This window comes from Leucopleurus acutus (assembly GCF_964270905.1).
Source record: "Leucopleurus acutus genome assembly, chromosome: 20".
Taxonomy (NCBI): domain Eukaryota; kingdom Metazoa; phylum Chordata; class Mammalia; order Artiodactyla; family Delphinidae; genus Leucopleurus; species Leucopleurus acutus.
This window is the reverse complement of record NC_139162.1, coordinates 36,882,212-36,897,926: the sequence shown is the minus strand read 5'-3', so window position 1 is coordinate 36,897,926 and position 15,715 is coordinate 36,882,212. Positions and strand designations below refer to the sequence as shown.

At 36.8% G+C, this 15,715-nt stretch overlaps 1 protein-coding gene across 2 annotated transcripts in view; it reads right to left on the bottom strand.

Annotated features, from left to right (window-relative positions):
* Window positions 1–15,715, bottom strand: part of LOC309977249 (UPF0547 protein C16orf87 homolog) — a 60,749-nt gene that overhangs the window by 32,709 nt on the left and 12,325 nt on the right. Inside the window, exons 3-4 of one of the 2 annotated variants that reach the window (XM_082863251.1) lie at window positions 9,117–9,299; window positions 1,981–2,915 (exon numbers count right to left, since the gene is read on the bottom strand). In XM_082863251.1, the coding sequence (XP_082719377.1) occupies window positions 2,797–2,915; window positions 9,117–9,299 (302 nt within the window). In that variant the 3' untranslated portion in view covers window positions 1,981–2,796. Of the gene's footprint in view, window positions 1–1,980; window positions 2,916–9,116; window positions 9,300–15,715 lie in introns of those variants that run through there. The other variant, XM_082863252.1, reaches the window with a different exon arrangement.

Below are 15,715 nucleotides of genomic sequence, written 5' to 3'. Positions count from 1 at the left end.
CCATTCTGAAAACCTTAGGACCCTTTAAAATTATGGTAAATTTACTCTGCCTGTGCTCGATAAATGGAAAAACAAAGCCTGGATAACAGCACATCTGTTTACAACATGGTTTACTATTTAGAGCCCACTCTTGAGAACTACTCCTCAGAATAAGATTCCTTTCAAAGTACTAACGTTCATTGACAACGCACCTTGGTCACCCAAGAGCTCTGGCGATGTACAAGCAAGATTAATATTGTTTTTGTGCCTGCTAACATAACATCCATTCTGCAGGCCATGGATAAAGGAGTAATTTCAACTTTCAAGCCTTATTATTTAAGAAATACATTTCAAAGGCTATAGCTGCCATAGACAGGTGATTCCTCTGATGGATCTGGGTAAATCGAAAACCTTCTAGAAAGGATTCACCATTCTAGAAGCCATTAAGAACATTTGTGATTCATGGAAAGAGGCCAAAATATCAACATACACAGGAGTTTGGAAGAAGTTGATTCCAACCCTCATGGATGACCTTCAGGGGTTCAAGACTTCAGTGGAGGAAGTAACCAAAGATGTGGTGGAACTAGCAAGAGAACTGGAATCAGAAATGGAGGCTAAAGATCTGACTAAATTGCTGCAATGTCATGATCTAACTTTAACAGATGCTTTGTATGAATGAGTAAAGAAAGTGGTTTCTTGAGATGGCCTCTACCCCTAGTGAAGATGCCATGAAGATTGTTGAAATCACAACACAGGATTCAGAATATTACATAAACTCAGTTGATAAAGCAGGGCAGGGTTTGAGAGGACTGACTCCAATTTTGAAAGAAGTCCTACTATGGGTAAAATGGTATCAAACAGCAGCACATGCTACCAAGAAATCATTTATGAAAGCAAGAGCCAGTCGCTGAGGCAGACTTCATTGTTGTCTTATTTTTAGAAATTGCCACGGCCACCCCAGCCTTCACCCTGATCAGTCAGCAGCATCAACATCAATGTAAGACCCTCCACCAGCAAAGATTATGACTTGCTGAAGGCTCAGATGATGGGTAGCAGTTTTTAGCAATTAAGTATTTTTTAAATTAAGGTATATACATTTTTTAAAGACATACTGCTATTGCACACTGAAAAAACTACAGTACAGTATAAACATAACATTTATATGCACTGGGAAACCAAAAAATTCATGTGACTTGCTTTACTGCAATATTTGCTTTATTGCAGGGGTCTGAATCTGAACCCACAATATTTTGGAGGTATGCCTATATTAAGTTCACAAGCATTTTTAGATATTAATCTTAAGTTTTTTTCTCAAAATTTAAACTTTTCTTATATTTCATAGATAAAATCACATTAACATTTCTGGGAATAAACTTTATTACTAGGGCTTTAAAATGCATACAAGATAATTGTAGTAGTACTTGCAGGTAAATATGGGGATTGAGGGAAAAGGAATTCTTAGGAAAAATCCTACATCCTACCTAGAGAACCTCTTAAGCTCCCTCTGCTGGCTACCATTTAAATAAAGTAGAAAAAAAGGTAAACCTCTTTTCTTCTGGGGGGTAATGGGAAATGCACTCTGAAGCTGACAATGCTGTTGTTGAAATTAAAAAGGAAAGTTCTCTTAAGTAAGGGCTAAGTCTAACTGCTGCCTACATTCCCTAATAAGGCTTCAGGACTTCCAAACAGATGGGGGAGGGGGGGTGCGGGGAGGCCACAGTCCACTTAAAATAAGGGAAATCATTATCAAGTTTGAATATGTTAAGCATTAAATCGATATACAAAAATGCAAAAGCATTTATATAAAACAAATCAAATATAAACAATTATCATTTAACACTAGAAAATTAATAATTTAAATACAGTTCACAAAACTTCACTAGAACAAAAAGCTTATACCAAACTATTTAATCTATTAGTTTCAATATTAAGGTTTATTTTTTTCCTCCAGAGTGAGGTTAAGTAACAATTTAAATAATTTTCAGGATGTATAAATGAACATCCATTCAGAAAGAACATTACTGCTTCAAAGTGGCTATCTAAGAAATATTTTGCATGTAATAAATATATTTTATGTTTAGGTTAACAGGCACCATCTTGAGAGCAAAAAAGTATCTTTTTTAATTAATAAATAAATTACATTCAAGAAAACAAGGTGTTTAATATCTGAAGTATGATATATCCTTAAATGTTTTTCTTCATATAGCACCCAAACTTCCAAACTAGAAAGTAGCTTCTAAAATATAACTCATACCTTAAGTTATAAAAATAAAGGCCAAGAAAAAAATCAATTTAAGACAAAATTTACAGTCTATATTATTAATTCCCCGTTCAATAAAATATCAATTGCCAATTTACTAAATGAACTGCAAATATGCAATGTTAGTGCTGAAAATCTGAAATATGTATTTTTAAAAGTCACTCTTTCTCAAAGTATTTAAAATATTGCATCTCTGGTGGCAAACCTGCAAACTATCATTTTATTTCTCTAGTTTCCTTACTTCCACTCCCAACCCTACCCCTTAATCTTGTAAAAGCCATCCAGCATTTTTTCTTTTTTTCAGTGGGGGATGGGGGTTAATACACTATATCCCAAACACAAAACACTGACAATACTCCTTGGTAAACAAGGAAATCCCAGAACAGTCCAAGCCTGCAGCTTTGCTCCCAAAGTGTGCCACAGGCTAAATGATAAAGAAAAAAAAACAATCAATGGCCCTTATTGATGCAGTCAGAATGCTCCTGGGAGTTCATAACTGTTTGAGAATTTGCTGATGTAATCCTGAAGAAAGTTTCAACACATTTTGCAGACAAATATCAGAGAATAAGTCTTTGATTAATAATTTTTCTATTTATTTCTGCCAAGGCGACTGAAAACACGAAAGCCTTTTCATCAGAGAGGTTAGCATAGATGTCAATTTCCTTTTCCTGTTTCTCTGTTAAAAAAAAAAGGGAAAGCTTTTAATATAAAGGCAGTAGATGCAGTATTTTTTTTAAAGTTTTCAAGTATTCCTTTAAATGACAATAAATATAATACATAATAATACAACATACACTAACTGCTATAAAGTATTATGCTACTGAACTGAAATTTTAAAATTACACAAAGGAGTTACTAAAATGCCATGAACTCAATTCTAAGACTAAATGGAGACTGTATATATTTCTATACACACAGTCTAATATCGATATCATTTCTGTAAGAATCTCAAATATTTCTTACTCCTCACTAGCATGAGCTGTTTCAATCAAAATGAATCTCCTCACCCTAAATATGGTCCCTTCTGAACATCAATGGTGCCTTTATGAATATATTAAGTTCTTCACCTTAGCCCTGCTATGGAAAACATGAATAACCAACATTTATTTCTACTTTTCCCCACCTGATTACAAATGTAATCCAAGTCCATGGTAGAAACTTTGAAAAATACAGAAAAATAAAAAAGAAAAATCACCTATTATCTTATGAGCCAGCTAAAATCACGATTAACATCTTTTGTGTATATTCTCCCAAATGATTTTTTTCAGGCTCTACTATGATTCCACATTTGTCTCGTTTTTTGTTTTGTATTGACTTTTTAATCAAAGTTAAACATGAATATAGTTTAGAGTCAAATTATTTTTACAAAACGTGTTACAAAAAAAACAGAAGTCCTCTTTCCCTCACGCACATTTCCTACTCTTCAAATAAAACTACTTTTCCAGGTATTCCTTTTGGTTTTTACCTAAGTAACATATTTATCTGATGCAACATCTTGGATTTTTGGTTACAGGCATTATTAATTGACTTTCCACCATGAAATATTAGGATTTATTGTTTTCTGTCTCTTGCCCCCACCATACTCTTATCACATCTTCCCATTATAGTTATATTACCATTTTGATGAGATCAATATTGTGTTTACATTATTCACTGTGTAAATGATTTCACTTTTCCTGTACACTGTTTTCACTGAAGAGATTTTTTTTCACTTGCTTAGTTTTCATTACTAATTGAACCCAAACTCTCTCCTAGTTGGATAAATCTTTCAGAATGTTTACACATATCAATCTTATCTTCTTGAAGAAATTCTATGCTCCAATGTGAAATGGTTGCTTTCTAGGCCTACTGCACAATTATCATCTGGAGATCTCTCGTCAACATCATGCTGGAGATTCTCCTCATCTCTCTCTTGAGTTGGACCCCGTGCCGTAGGTCCAGGATACTTTCTTGGTTTACTTCTTCACTGATGTCATATATCTTGCAGTAGCCTCCTGGGAAAGGGAGTATGGGTAGCAAATTTTTTGAGACCCTGAATATTAGAAAGTGTCTTTAGTCTTTCTTCACACTAGTTAATAGTGTGATTGAGTAAAGACTTGAATATTTCCTCTTAGTATTTTTTTTTTTTTTTGCGATACGTGGGCCTCTCACTGCTGTGGCCTCTCCCGTTGCAGAGCACAGGCTCCGGACACGCAGGCTCAGCGGCCATGGCTCACGGGCCCAGCCGCTCCGCGGCATGTGGGATCTTCCCCGACCAGGGCACGAACCTGTGTCCCCTGCATCGGCAGGCGGATTCTCAACCACTGCGCCACCAGGGAAGCCCTCCTCTTAGTATTTTAAAGGCAAAATACTGTCTTCCAACTACTGGTGTCTCTGTTAAGAAAACCGTATACCACTTTTTACAGTTATTTTTTAAGTTATTGCTAAATTTACTACAGTTAAATATACAGATCATAAGTGTACAACTGGATGACCCATACCACAATCAAGATACAGAAAATCCCTCATGCTCCTCTCCAGTCAATCCCTTCCCACCCCACCAGCAACCATTGTTCTACCACCATAGATTTATTTTGCCTGTTTTTGAACTTCATATAAGTGCCATGGTATAGTACGTACTGTTTTGTGTCTAGCTTCTTTCATTCAACATGTTTTTGAAATTCACTGATGTTGTTCATACATGAGTAGTTTGTTCCTTGCTGGGTAGTATTCCACTGTACCACTTTGATTATTTTCTCTGAACACTTGAAGGACCTTCCCTTTAACCAGAGAGATATGACTTATGATGATATGCTTTGGCATAATATCTAGTTTTAACCATCCATTGGTCTGGGAATTTGGTGAGGCATTTCAATATGGAAACTCAATGTCCTTCCCGTTTGGGAAAACTACTTGAATTATTTCACTGATGACTTCCCATCTACTTCATCTTCTATGTTCTTCTTCTGCAACATCAATTATTTACAGATGTGGACCTCGAACTGGTCCTCTAAATTTCTTACGTTTCTTATTCATTTTTTCATCTCTTTTCCTATTGCTATACATTCCGGTACATTTCTTCAATTTTGTCTATAAGGCTTCTGTTAAAGTTTTACATTTCTGCAAATCGTATAGACATATACATACATATATATATATTTTGAGATTCTCATTTTAAAGTTCATTTTCCAGGTACTTTTTTGACATCTGCAATTCCTTTTAAACATCATCTTGTTTTTCTTTCATGACTACCATACCTTCTCTTACAAAGAATATTAATGGTAGTTTTAATTTTTTTCTTCTCCCTGCAAAAACTTATCATATCCAAGTTATTTTTTTATTCCTCTGTGAAAGCCTGACTGGAGAACTCAGTATTTACCATCTCCAATTTTCACCTAATCTTCCTCATCTTAATTTGGTACTCCTGCCCTCAATGATGCCTGGTGTTTCCTAGACCAGAGACTGTGTTTTCCCTTTCAAAGGATAAACTTGCAGGGAGGGGAGGTCAGGGTAAAGAGCCCTAGCAGGCTATTAAAACACAGACTTCAAATAGTCTTGTTTTTAGCCTCACCTTCACCTCTACACTTTCAGACAATAACTGAGGTAAAAATTCCTGACCTTAGGCAGATGTGAAACAAAAATCAGTTTCTTTCTCAGCTTTCCTCAAAGGAGTTTACAATTTGGGTTTCTTGGGTCTGCTAAAGAAGTTAGCACTTTGCAGAATTTTGCTGCTTCTCCCACTCCTTGTCCTTGTGGGACTTGGCCCTTTAAAAAAAAATCCCTTTCATCCTTGTCATTTTACTAGGATTTGGGGAGGGTGCAGAGCTAGATGTGTTTATTCAATCCACCATCTTTAACGTGAAGTCTACATTAACTCTCTATGTTCATTAATAAGGTATTCAGAATTGCCCAATATATTTCAATCAGTCAAAATGTCACTCCTGGGGCTTCCCTGGTGGCGCAGTGGTTGAGAGTCCGCCTGCCGCTGCAGGGGACACGGGTTCGTGCCCCGGTCTGGGAAGATCCCCCATGCCGCGGAGCGGCTAGGCCCGTGAGCCATGGCCGCTGAGCCTGCGCATCTGGAGCCTGTGCTCCGCAACGGGAGAAGTCACAACAGTGAGAGGCCCGCCTACCGCAAAAAAAAAAAAAAAAAAGAAAAAATGTCACTCCTACTTACTAATATCCAGAATAATCATACCCCCCACATATAAAATGAAGACTTATTTTAAACCATCCAAAACTGTTAAGTTTAATGGTTGGCTTTTATCATAATGTTGTTATCTAGATGTCTAAAAAGATTTCCTTTTCATTCCTTATTCTTCCTATTTTTTTCAAAACATAGGAAACAGTAAAGCCAATTAAAAATGTGCTTTTAGACACACTGTCAGGTTTTCCTTATTAGAATAAAGGTAAAGCTTGCTTCAAATTCTTCAAGTGCCCTATGAGCTGGGAATCAATAAATACTGAATTTAAGTAGCTACTTAACACTAAGAAGCATATCAAAGAAGTCTATTCTAAAATATATAGACATTTCAAAAGTTCATATTTTCTATCAGTATTATATTTAGAAAACATGGTCTGCCTTAAGGGTTTGTAAAATACAGCCTGCAAAATTGGTAAAATACAATTGGCAAAATCTGGCCTCCCACCTGTTTTTACAAAGTCTTACTGGAACACAGCCATGCCCATTCATTTACGTATTCTCTATGGCAGCTTTCCAGATACAATGACAGAGCAGACTAGCTATGACAGAGACCCTATAGCCCACGAAGCCTAAAATATTTATTATCTGGCTCTTTACAGAAAAAGTTTGCTGAATGCCCTTGCCCCTGGCCTACATTAAAAGATTCTATTTTATTATACAAAAATTCCTTGAGGTCCTCCCTGTTTGTATTAAAAGCATATCTTACTCTAGAAATAGCTTTCTTAAAACTTTTCTATAATAAACTAAAAATACCTGAAACCAACTTATACCAAATAAACACTTTTTTCAAGTTAACATGAAATAAAAGATCCAAACCTGCATATATAGTCCTACCACAACTACAGAGCCTTCGTTTCCCCAAATAAAAGACTGTCATTATCTATTCTCTCATCTCCTCTGACTAGAAGCATTCCTTTTCCATTCTTTGGGTTATATTCCCTTTACTTCAACTGTAAAGAATGTTCTGTTTTCTGGGCCAAGCAGTATTTCCCTCTTTTCTTTTTTCTCCATTGACTTTTTTTTAAATGTATTTATTTTATTTTTTGGCTGCATTGGGTCTTCGTTGCTGTGCTTGTGCTTTCTTTAATTGTGGCGAGTGGGTGCTACTCTTCGTTGCGGTGCGCAGGCTTCTCATTGCGGTGGCTTCTCTTGTAGAGCACGGGCTCTAGGTGCACAGGCTTCAGTAGTTGTGGCACGTGGGGCTCAGTAGATGTGGCTCACGGGCTCTAGAGCGCAGGCTCAGTAGTTGTGGTGCACGGGCTTTGTTGTTCCGTGGCATGTGGGATCTTCCCGGACCAGGGCTTGAACCCGTGTCCCCTGCACCGGCAGGCAGATTCTTAACCACTGTGCCACCAGGGAAGCCCCTCTGTTGACTTTTCTTTACCTAGTTTTCATTCTGAAACAGTCTTTAGCATATATTTTCTGATCATCCCATTGTTAAAGAAGCACCCTCAAGTTGAGAAAACAACTCAAACTCTCTGGAAGATCAGCATAATAGAAGGAAAGAGAAAAAGCAGTAAAATTACCCAAGGAAATTAAGGAGTATAGAAGCACAGTCTTCACAGAATACAGTCAAAGACATTATAAACCTTAGTCCTTTAACCATACAATATTAAAAAATCTTTAACTTTGATAAAACCTATACCAGTGAAGTTATTTTCCCTAACAGTAGCACTTTTATTCAAATAGAAGCACACAAAGCAGAGAGAAACGGTGAACAGGTAAAAAATTCTCAATGTCTAAAATACATTTATATTTGAATACCTAAGACTGAATACCTGAAAAAGCAAAGCATAACTCACAAATAACATAAGAAGTTATAAACACATTTCACTGAAGAAATTATTTTAATAGAGGCTTTTGTGGTGTCTAACAACATTGTTATTTATTTTTAATTGAAATATAGTTGATTTACTTGAGAGAGATTTTTAAAGAATTATAAAAAGCAACTCTCTTGTTTTTTCATTTAATTACTGGCTTGAAAGTCCCACTTTTAAAAAGATATTCATGGGCATATGGGGTGCATTATACCATTCTTTTTACTTTTGTGTAATCTTTTAAATTTTCCACAATAAAAGGTTTTTTAAAAGATGTATAAATCAAAGAAAACAAGAAGTTTTAGTTGATGGTTACAAACAAGTTATTGGTAGACACACTACTTATCAGAAGAAAAGAGAAAATCTATAAGGAGAATATGAATATGTTTTAGACCAAGAAGAATTCACCTTACTATCCAAAAGCTGCCTCAAAATAGGAAACAGAATAGGAGTAATTTAAAAATTCATACTGAAGAACACTTGAGAGTAAATTTTTAAAACTCACAGTATAATAGTTTGAAATAAGTCTTAACAGAATTCAGATTTATCTTTAAAAAAGTATAACTATTTTAACAGACTTATCCAGGATGTCATACACATATTATCTCTGAACTTTACTATCATCAGTTTACAGCAAGGTGAATTTTACCTAATTTAAGCCTTTAATTTTCCAATAAGAATTAAATTTATGTGACTTTTTTAAAACAAACATCTACCTGAGAGGAAATGCTTGTACAAACTAAAATATGAGTTGGAATTTTAAGTCCAGGAGTTCAATGCCTACCAAACACTTTCTTCACTACTATCTAATTCAGATGTTAGAAAACTTTAATACCTGAAAAAAAAAAAAAAAACAACTGCTTGGATTTACTCATACCTCTTTCTTCCTCATGTTTTTTGGCAGATGCACTTTTAGGTCTTCCTCTTCCTCGTCTGATATGATCTGAATGGCTGTTACTTCGAGACCTCTTTCTGTTTTCTAAATCCTTATTTACTGTAGAATTTATCTTCTCTCGCCTAACTCTCTCTGTTCGCCTCCTCTTGGCCTCATGCTTGTTTTCTGTATGGATGAATAAAAGTGATATATATTAGGGCTTAGCAAGAACTGTTTGCCCATGTTCTCATTGCTTTCTTCTTTTTTTTTCTAAATAGCACTAGAGTTTGCTGCCTGGCATATTTTATAAAACTACAACCATAACATCTATATGTCCCTCACCCATGCAGGAAAGAAAGAAATTCAAAAGAATTCAGATCCACATTAACACATGAGGTAGTAGGAATCTTATAACAGAAGACAAGTTTCTTTATTTGATACTTTTAATTTCAGCCTCTACAAGTTCACACAATTCCACAGCAACCTTTTTCCTTCTCTCTGTATCCAAGTTAAAAATGGTGAAGTATTACAAAAGGAAAATAAATATTCCATTCCTTTTTCCCCCTACCCAAATTACAGATTGAAATATGTCAAATACACAGAAGCAAAACTGACCTTAGCCATAATATTTATATTAAAGTTCCCAATAAAAACCAAACAGAAAGTATCTAGGAAAAATATAAAAATACTAGGGAAGTAAGCAGTTTTCACTTTATCCACAGAAGAGGTCATTTCTGACATTCTAAGAGCATGTTTATCCCAAATAAATAGCAATAGGGGAACCTTACTCAACATGGTGATTTAATTAATGCAAGGAGCCACCCCTCTCACTCCAAACAGATCAAAAGGTTGGATAAGACAAACAACAATTTTTTTAAATTGCTTTAATACGTAGCTGAATTCAAAAGAAAGAAAGAAAATTCACCAAATGCCTAAAACCATGGTGGTAAAGGGGCAAAACATATAAGAAAATTCATATCCCAAGAACTAAAGAGAACAATTTAAAAGGCTATATAGGACTTCCCTGGTGGTACAGTGGTTGAGAAGCCGCCTGCCAATGCAGGGGACATGGGTTTGAGCCCTGGTCTGGGAAGATCCCACATGCCATAGAGCAACTAAGCCTGTGCACCACAACTACTAAGCCTGCGCTCTAGAGCCCACAAGCCACAACTACTGAGCCCACCTACCACAACTGTTGAAGCCCACGTGCCTAGAGCCCGTGCTCCACAAGAGACGCCACCGCAATGAGAAGCCTGCACACTGTAACTAAGAGTAGCCCCCACTGGTCGCAACTAGAGAAAGACTGCGCGCAGCAGCAAAGACCCAATGCAGCAAAAAAAAATAAATAAAGTAAATAAATTAAAAATAAAATGAAATAAAAGGCTATATAAATTAAGTACGCTTAATAGGCTACTATAAAATAAAATAAATTTAAGTAAAATATTAATAGTTATTTCCAAATACCATATCCTTGGAGAATTAGTTAATTCCAGGTCTCAGATTAACATATGCCAGATAATGCAAGAATACCTAGTTATTCCAAACTGTAAGAAAGTTATCTAAGATCACCAGCATCTTGTTAAAGGACTCAAGGGCTAACTTGAAGAGGCTCCTGTTGACTATTATAATTTGAGCATCAATAAAAATAATAACTATAATAGACTGAAACACCTAAAGAACCAACTCACTATTTTGAAAAGTGAAATAAAGGAAAAGAATAAAGCATTTACCCTGCCTTTTCTATTCAAACTGTACCACTCACTGGGTAACAAAAGGGTAGATGAAGAGCAATTTCTTATTTTAGAATCACTGTGGCTAAAAAACTGAAGAAGGAATAAGAGTATTACCATTTTCAACTTGAAATGAACTAAATGTAAACATCAACAGCAGCTAACATCACAAAAACAGAGATAAGTAGACTTTGTGCCTCCTTATAGAATACCTACCTAAGTAGTCTTGCCAAAAAAAAAAAAAAAAAAAATCAGATCTCATCAAGCCCTTAGATCCAAATTACAATTTATAAGAAAAAGAGAAATCATTCAAAGAATGTGTTAACATACACCATGGAGACACAAACAGTAAATCCAAATGGACAAGTGATAGTTTAACATATAATCTGCAAGGAATAAAAGAGAAAATAATGGATAAAGAGAGAGCCAAAAAAGATATCAGTCATATGCAACGTGTGGACCTTATTTGAAATCTGTTTTTAAAAACCATTTATGAGAAACCTGAAAATTTCAACACCAGTTGGATATTTGATATTATGGAATTATTGTTAATTTTTTATTGTGCTTAAGTTTTTAAAGGTCTATCTTTTATTATTATTTTTTTTATTTTTAATTTTATTTCTTTTTGGTTGTGCCGCATGGCATATGGGATCCTAGTTCCCTGACCAGGAATCAAACCCATGCCCCCTGCATTGGAGGCATGGAGTCTTAACCACTGGACCGCCAGGGAAGTCCCAAGGTCTGTCTTTTAGAAACATGTAATGAAATATTTATAATTGAAATTATATGAAATTTGCTTTAAAATAATATACAAGAGAAGGAGTGGATGTGGATGGGACAGAGTATGCTTAGAATTTCTCAAAAAAAAAGTTGAAAGAAATAGTAACAGGTAAAGCTTTTTATAGTATGCCTTTTAGAGTTTAACACTGAATATAAGTTTGCTCCTTCAGCTACCCACCCATCTCTGCAAACTTCTTCATAGCCAACTTCTCAAAAACGAAGTATCTGTACTTTCTGCCTTCAGTTTCTCACCTCCCATTCACCCATCAATTCATTCCAGTATAGCTCCCAACTCAATGAAAATGATCATCAAGAAGGACAAAAACCCCTGTCAGCAAATCTAATAGACACCTCTCTTTAATCATCTTAATACCATCTCTCAAAACTTCAACACAGGACTACTCTTTTCCTTAAAATTAATTTTTTTTTTTTTTTTTGTGGTACGCAGGCCTCTCACTCTTGTGGCCTCTCCCGTTGCGGAGCACAGGCTCTGGAGGTGCAGGCTCCACGGCATGTGGGATCTTCGCGGACCGGGGCACGAACCTGCATCAGCAGGCAGACGCTCAACCACTGCGCCACCAGGGAAGCCCCTACGCCACCAGGGAAGCCCCCTCTTTTCCTTGAAATTAATTTTTTACTTGATTTTCAGGTTCTGCAAATCTCCCATCTCACCAGCCATTCCTCTTTATCACCTCTGCTGTCTTCTCCTCCCTGCAGGTTCTTTTCCATTTCTAATATTAAAGTCTTAGGACTCTGTCCTGAGCCCAGATAAACCATGGACCCAAAACATTAAAAACTATTGTTATAATCGTTCCAAAATTTCTACTTTCAGCTCTGACTTCTTCCCAAAGCTCTAGACTGCCTACCTGACAGCTTCACTTGTATGACTCACAAGCATTTCAGATATGCCAAAAAATAACTCTTGATTTTCCCTCCTCCAACCTTCATTATACTAGTAAATAGCACCAACCAGTTGCAAAAGCCAAATAACTTGTAGTCATTTGTGACTCAGCTTGTTTCTTCTATCATCATAGAAGTCCATAGGTACTCTGTGCAAAATACATCCACAATTTCATTTCTCCCACTTCTATGGGCAACCGAACACATTCCCTAAATAGCTGCCAAAATTATCTTAAAAAAAAACTGTATAAATAAGCTTCCTTTCTAAAACCTTTCATTAGCTTTTCACTTTATTTAAAAGAAAGTCAAATTTCCTGACCAAAGACTATAAGTCCCCCATAAGACCTGACATTTGCCTCTCACCCATCTAATCTCATACCAGTAGCCAGTTTGTTCAGTACTCTGCAGATATGCCTTCCTTTTAATAAAACAAGTTCCTTCCTCCCTTGAGTCTCTGCATTTGCTAATCCTTCTGCCTAGAGCTTTCTTCCCAAGGCTCTTCATGAGACAGGCTTTATTTCCTTCAGATGTCAACTTATAGGTCACCCCTCTGAGTCTCCCAGCCCAAGTTACTTTCTATAATCTTCTACTACTACTACTACTATAGTCTTTCTATAATTTTCTTCTACTACTACTTCTACTACTACTACTACATTTATTTATATGCTCAATATGTCTCCCCCATCAAAATATAAGCTCTATGAAAGCTGGGGTGCTTTTGTCTGTCTCATTCACAGAACCTAGAACGTTACCTACACATGTTAAGTGGTGCTGAATAAATAAAATCAGACTGAACACATGATTTATTTCACTATCTTCTCAAAACTCCTATTGAAATGAGCACAAACATGGGTAAAAAGGTAAAGGGAAAAAGGAAAATAAACCTGCAGTGCTTGAAACAGGAAAGGGTGCTATTAACGATCTAAAATTACAGAATTTCAGCAAACTGGCAAGCTAACAGATTCTAAGTAACCAGAATAGAAAACACTAAAATTCAAAATAAAAATAAGAGATATCTCCTATAGCAGGGATCGCTCTTCTTCCCAAAGATATTCCCAGGACAGGACGAAAAGTACAGTAAGGAACAGCAGGCCACAGGGTGATCATCAGAATAACTAAAACTACTGCAGAACAGTTGGGCCTATGTATACAAAGTAACACATAAAGACGTAAAGCTCTTGGGAATCAAGCGATGTTCAAGGGGACTTTGACCCTCCACAACACAGAAAGAAGAAACAAACAAAAAAGGCAGTTCCTCATAAAAATGAAATACTATAAAGGATCTCACATTCTGTCCCAGAATGAAACCTTCCTTATTTTGGCAATCATGGATTTCAACAGCATTCCCCAGCTCACCTAATTTACATCTAAAAGCCTGCCAATAAGCTTCTTCCAATTGTACACTAAAGAGATGTCAAAATAGACTTTCAAAACAGTGTAGGATATTCATGCAAGTTATCTACACTGATAAACCAAGACCTTCATTTATAAATATCAACAGGCAATTAAGGATTACCAGCTATTTGAAGAAAATAAAAAGTGTGAGAGAGAGAAGGAGCAAGATAAAACATGCAGAACAGGGAGCTCCCTAGTGGTCTAGTGGTTAGGATTCTGGGCTTTCACTGCTGTGGCCCGGGTTAAATCCCTGGTCAAGGCCAAAAACAAAATAAAAACAAAAACATGAGGAACAAAGGTAGTTCAGGAAACAAAAAAATCTTAAAACATTTCAAAGCATACCTTCTGAAAGTACTATATCATTAAGATTTTTTTGCAGAAATAGAAAACTCCATCCTAAAATCATATGGAATCTCAATGGACCCCAAATAGCCAAAACAATCTTGGAAAAGAACAGAGAATCACACTTCTTGATTTCAAACCTTTTCTAACAAAACTACAGTAATCAAAAAAATGTAGTACTGGGCTTCCCTGGTGGCGCAGTGGTTGAGAGTCCGCCTGCCTTTGCGGGGGACACGGGTTCATGCCCCAGTCCGGGAAGATCCCACATGCCGCGGAGCGGCTGGGCCCCGTGAGCCATGGCCGCTGAGCCTGCGCGTCCGGAGCCTGTGCTCCGCAACGGGAGAGACCACAACAGTGACACCCCCGCGTACCGCAAAAAAAAGAAAAAAAAGTAGTACTGCCTTACCAGAGACATACAGACCAATAGAATAAAATAGCCCAAAAATAAATCCTCGAATATATGGTCAAATGATTTTTAATAACAGTAGCCATGAAAAAACAGTACTTTCAACAAGTGGTAATTGGGAAAACTGGATATCCACAAGCAAAAAAATGAAACTGGACCCTTATCTTATACCATATACAACAGCAGTCCCCAACCTTTTTGGTACCAGGGACTGGTTTCCTAGAAGCCAATATTCCCCCACCCCGGGGGGAGGGGGGGAAGGGGCGGGGCAGGGGGACGGTTCAGGAGGTAATGCGAGCAATGGAGAGCAGCAGAAGCAGCTTTTGCTCGCTCGCCCACCACTCACTTCCTACTTTGCGGTCCGGTTCATAACAGGCCGCGGACTGGTAGCGGTCCGCGGCCCGGGGATTGGGGACCCCGATATACAAGAATTAACTCAATATGGATTGAAGATCTAAATATAACAACTAAAACTATAAAATGCTTAGGGGAAAAACTTCAAGACAGTGGATTTGTCAATGATTTCTTGGATATGACACCAAAAGTACCGGCAACAAAAGAAAAAATAGACAACTTGGATTTCATCAAAATTAAAAACTTCTGTTCAATGCATGAACAAAATGTAGTAAGTACATACAATCGAATATTATTCAGGAAGGAAATTCTGACCCGTCACAGCGTGGATGGAGACATTATACTAAGTGAAACCAGACACAAAAGGACAAATATTGCATGACTACACTTATAGAAGGTAACTACAGTAGTCAAATTCAAGTTCACAAGCACAGAAAGAATAGTAGTGGCCTGGGGCGTGATGGGGGCGGGGAGTGGGAGGAAAATGGGGAGTTATTGTTTTATGTGTGTGGAGTTTCAGTTTGGGAAGATGAAAAGAGTTCTGGAAATGGACAGTGGTGATGATTAAGCACATGATATGAATGTACTTAATGCCACTAAACCGTACAACTTAAAACGATTAAAATACTAAATTCTGGGATTTCCCTGGTGGCGCAGTGGTTAAGAATCCACCTGCCAATGCAGGCGACGCGGGT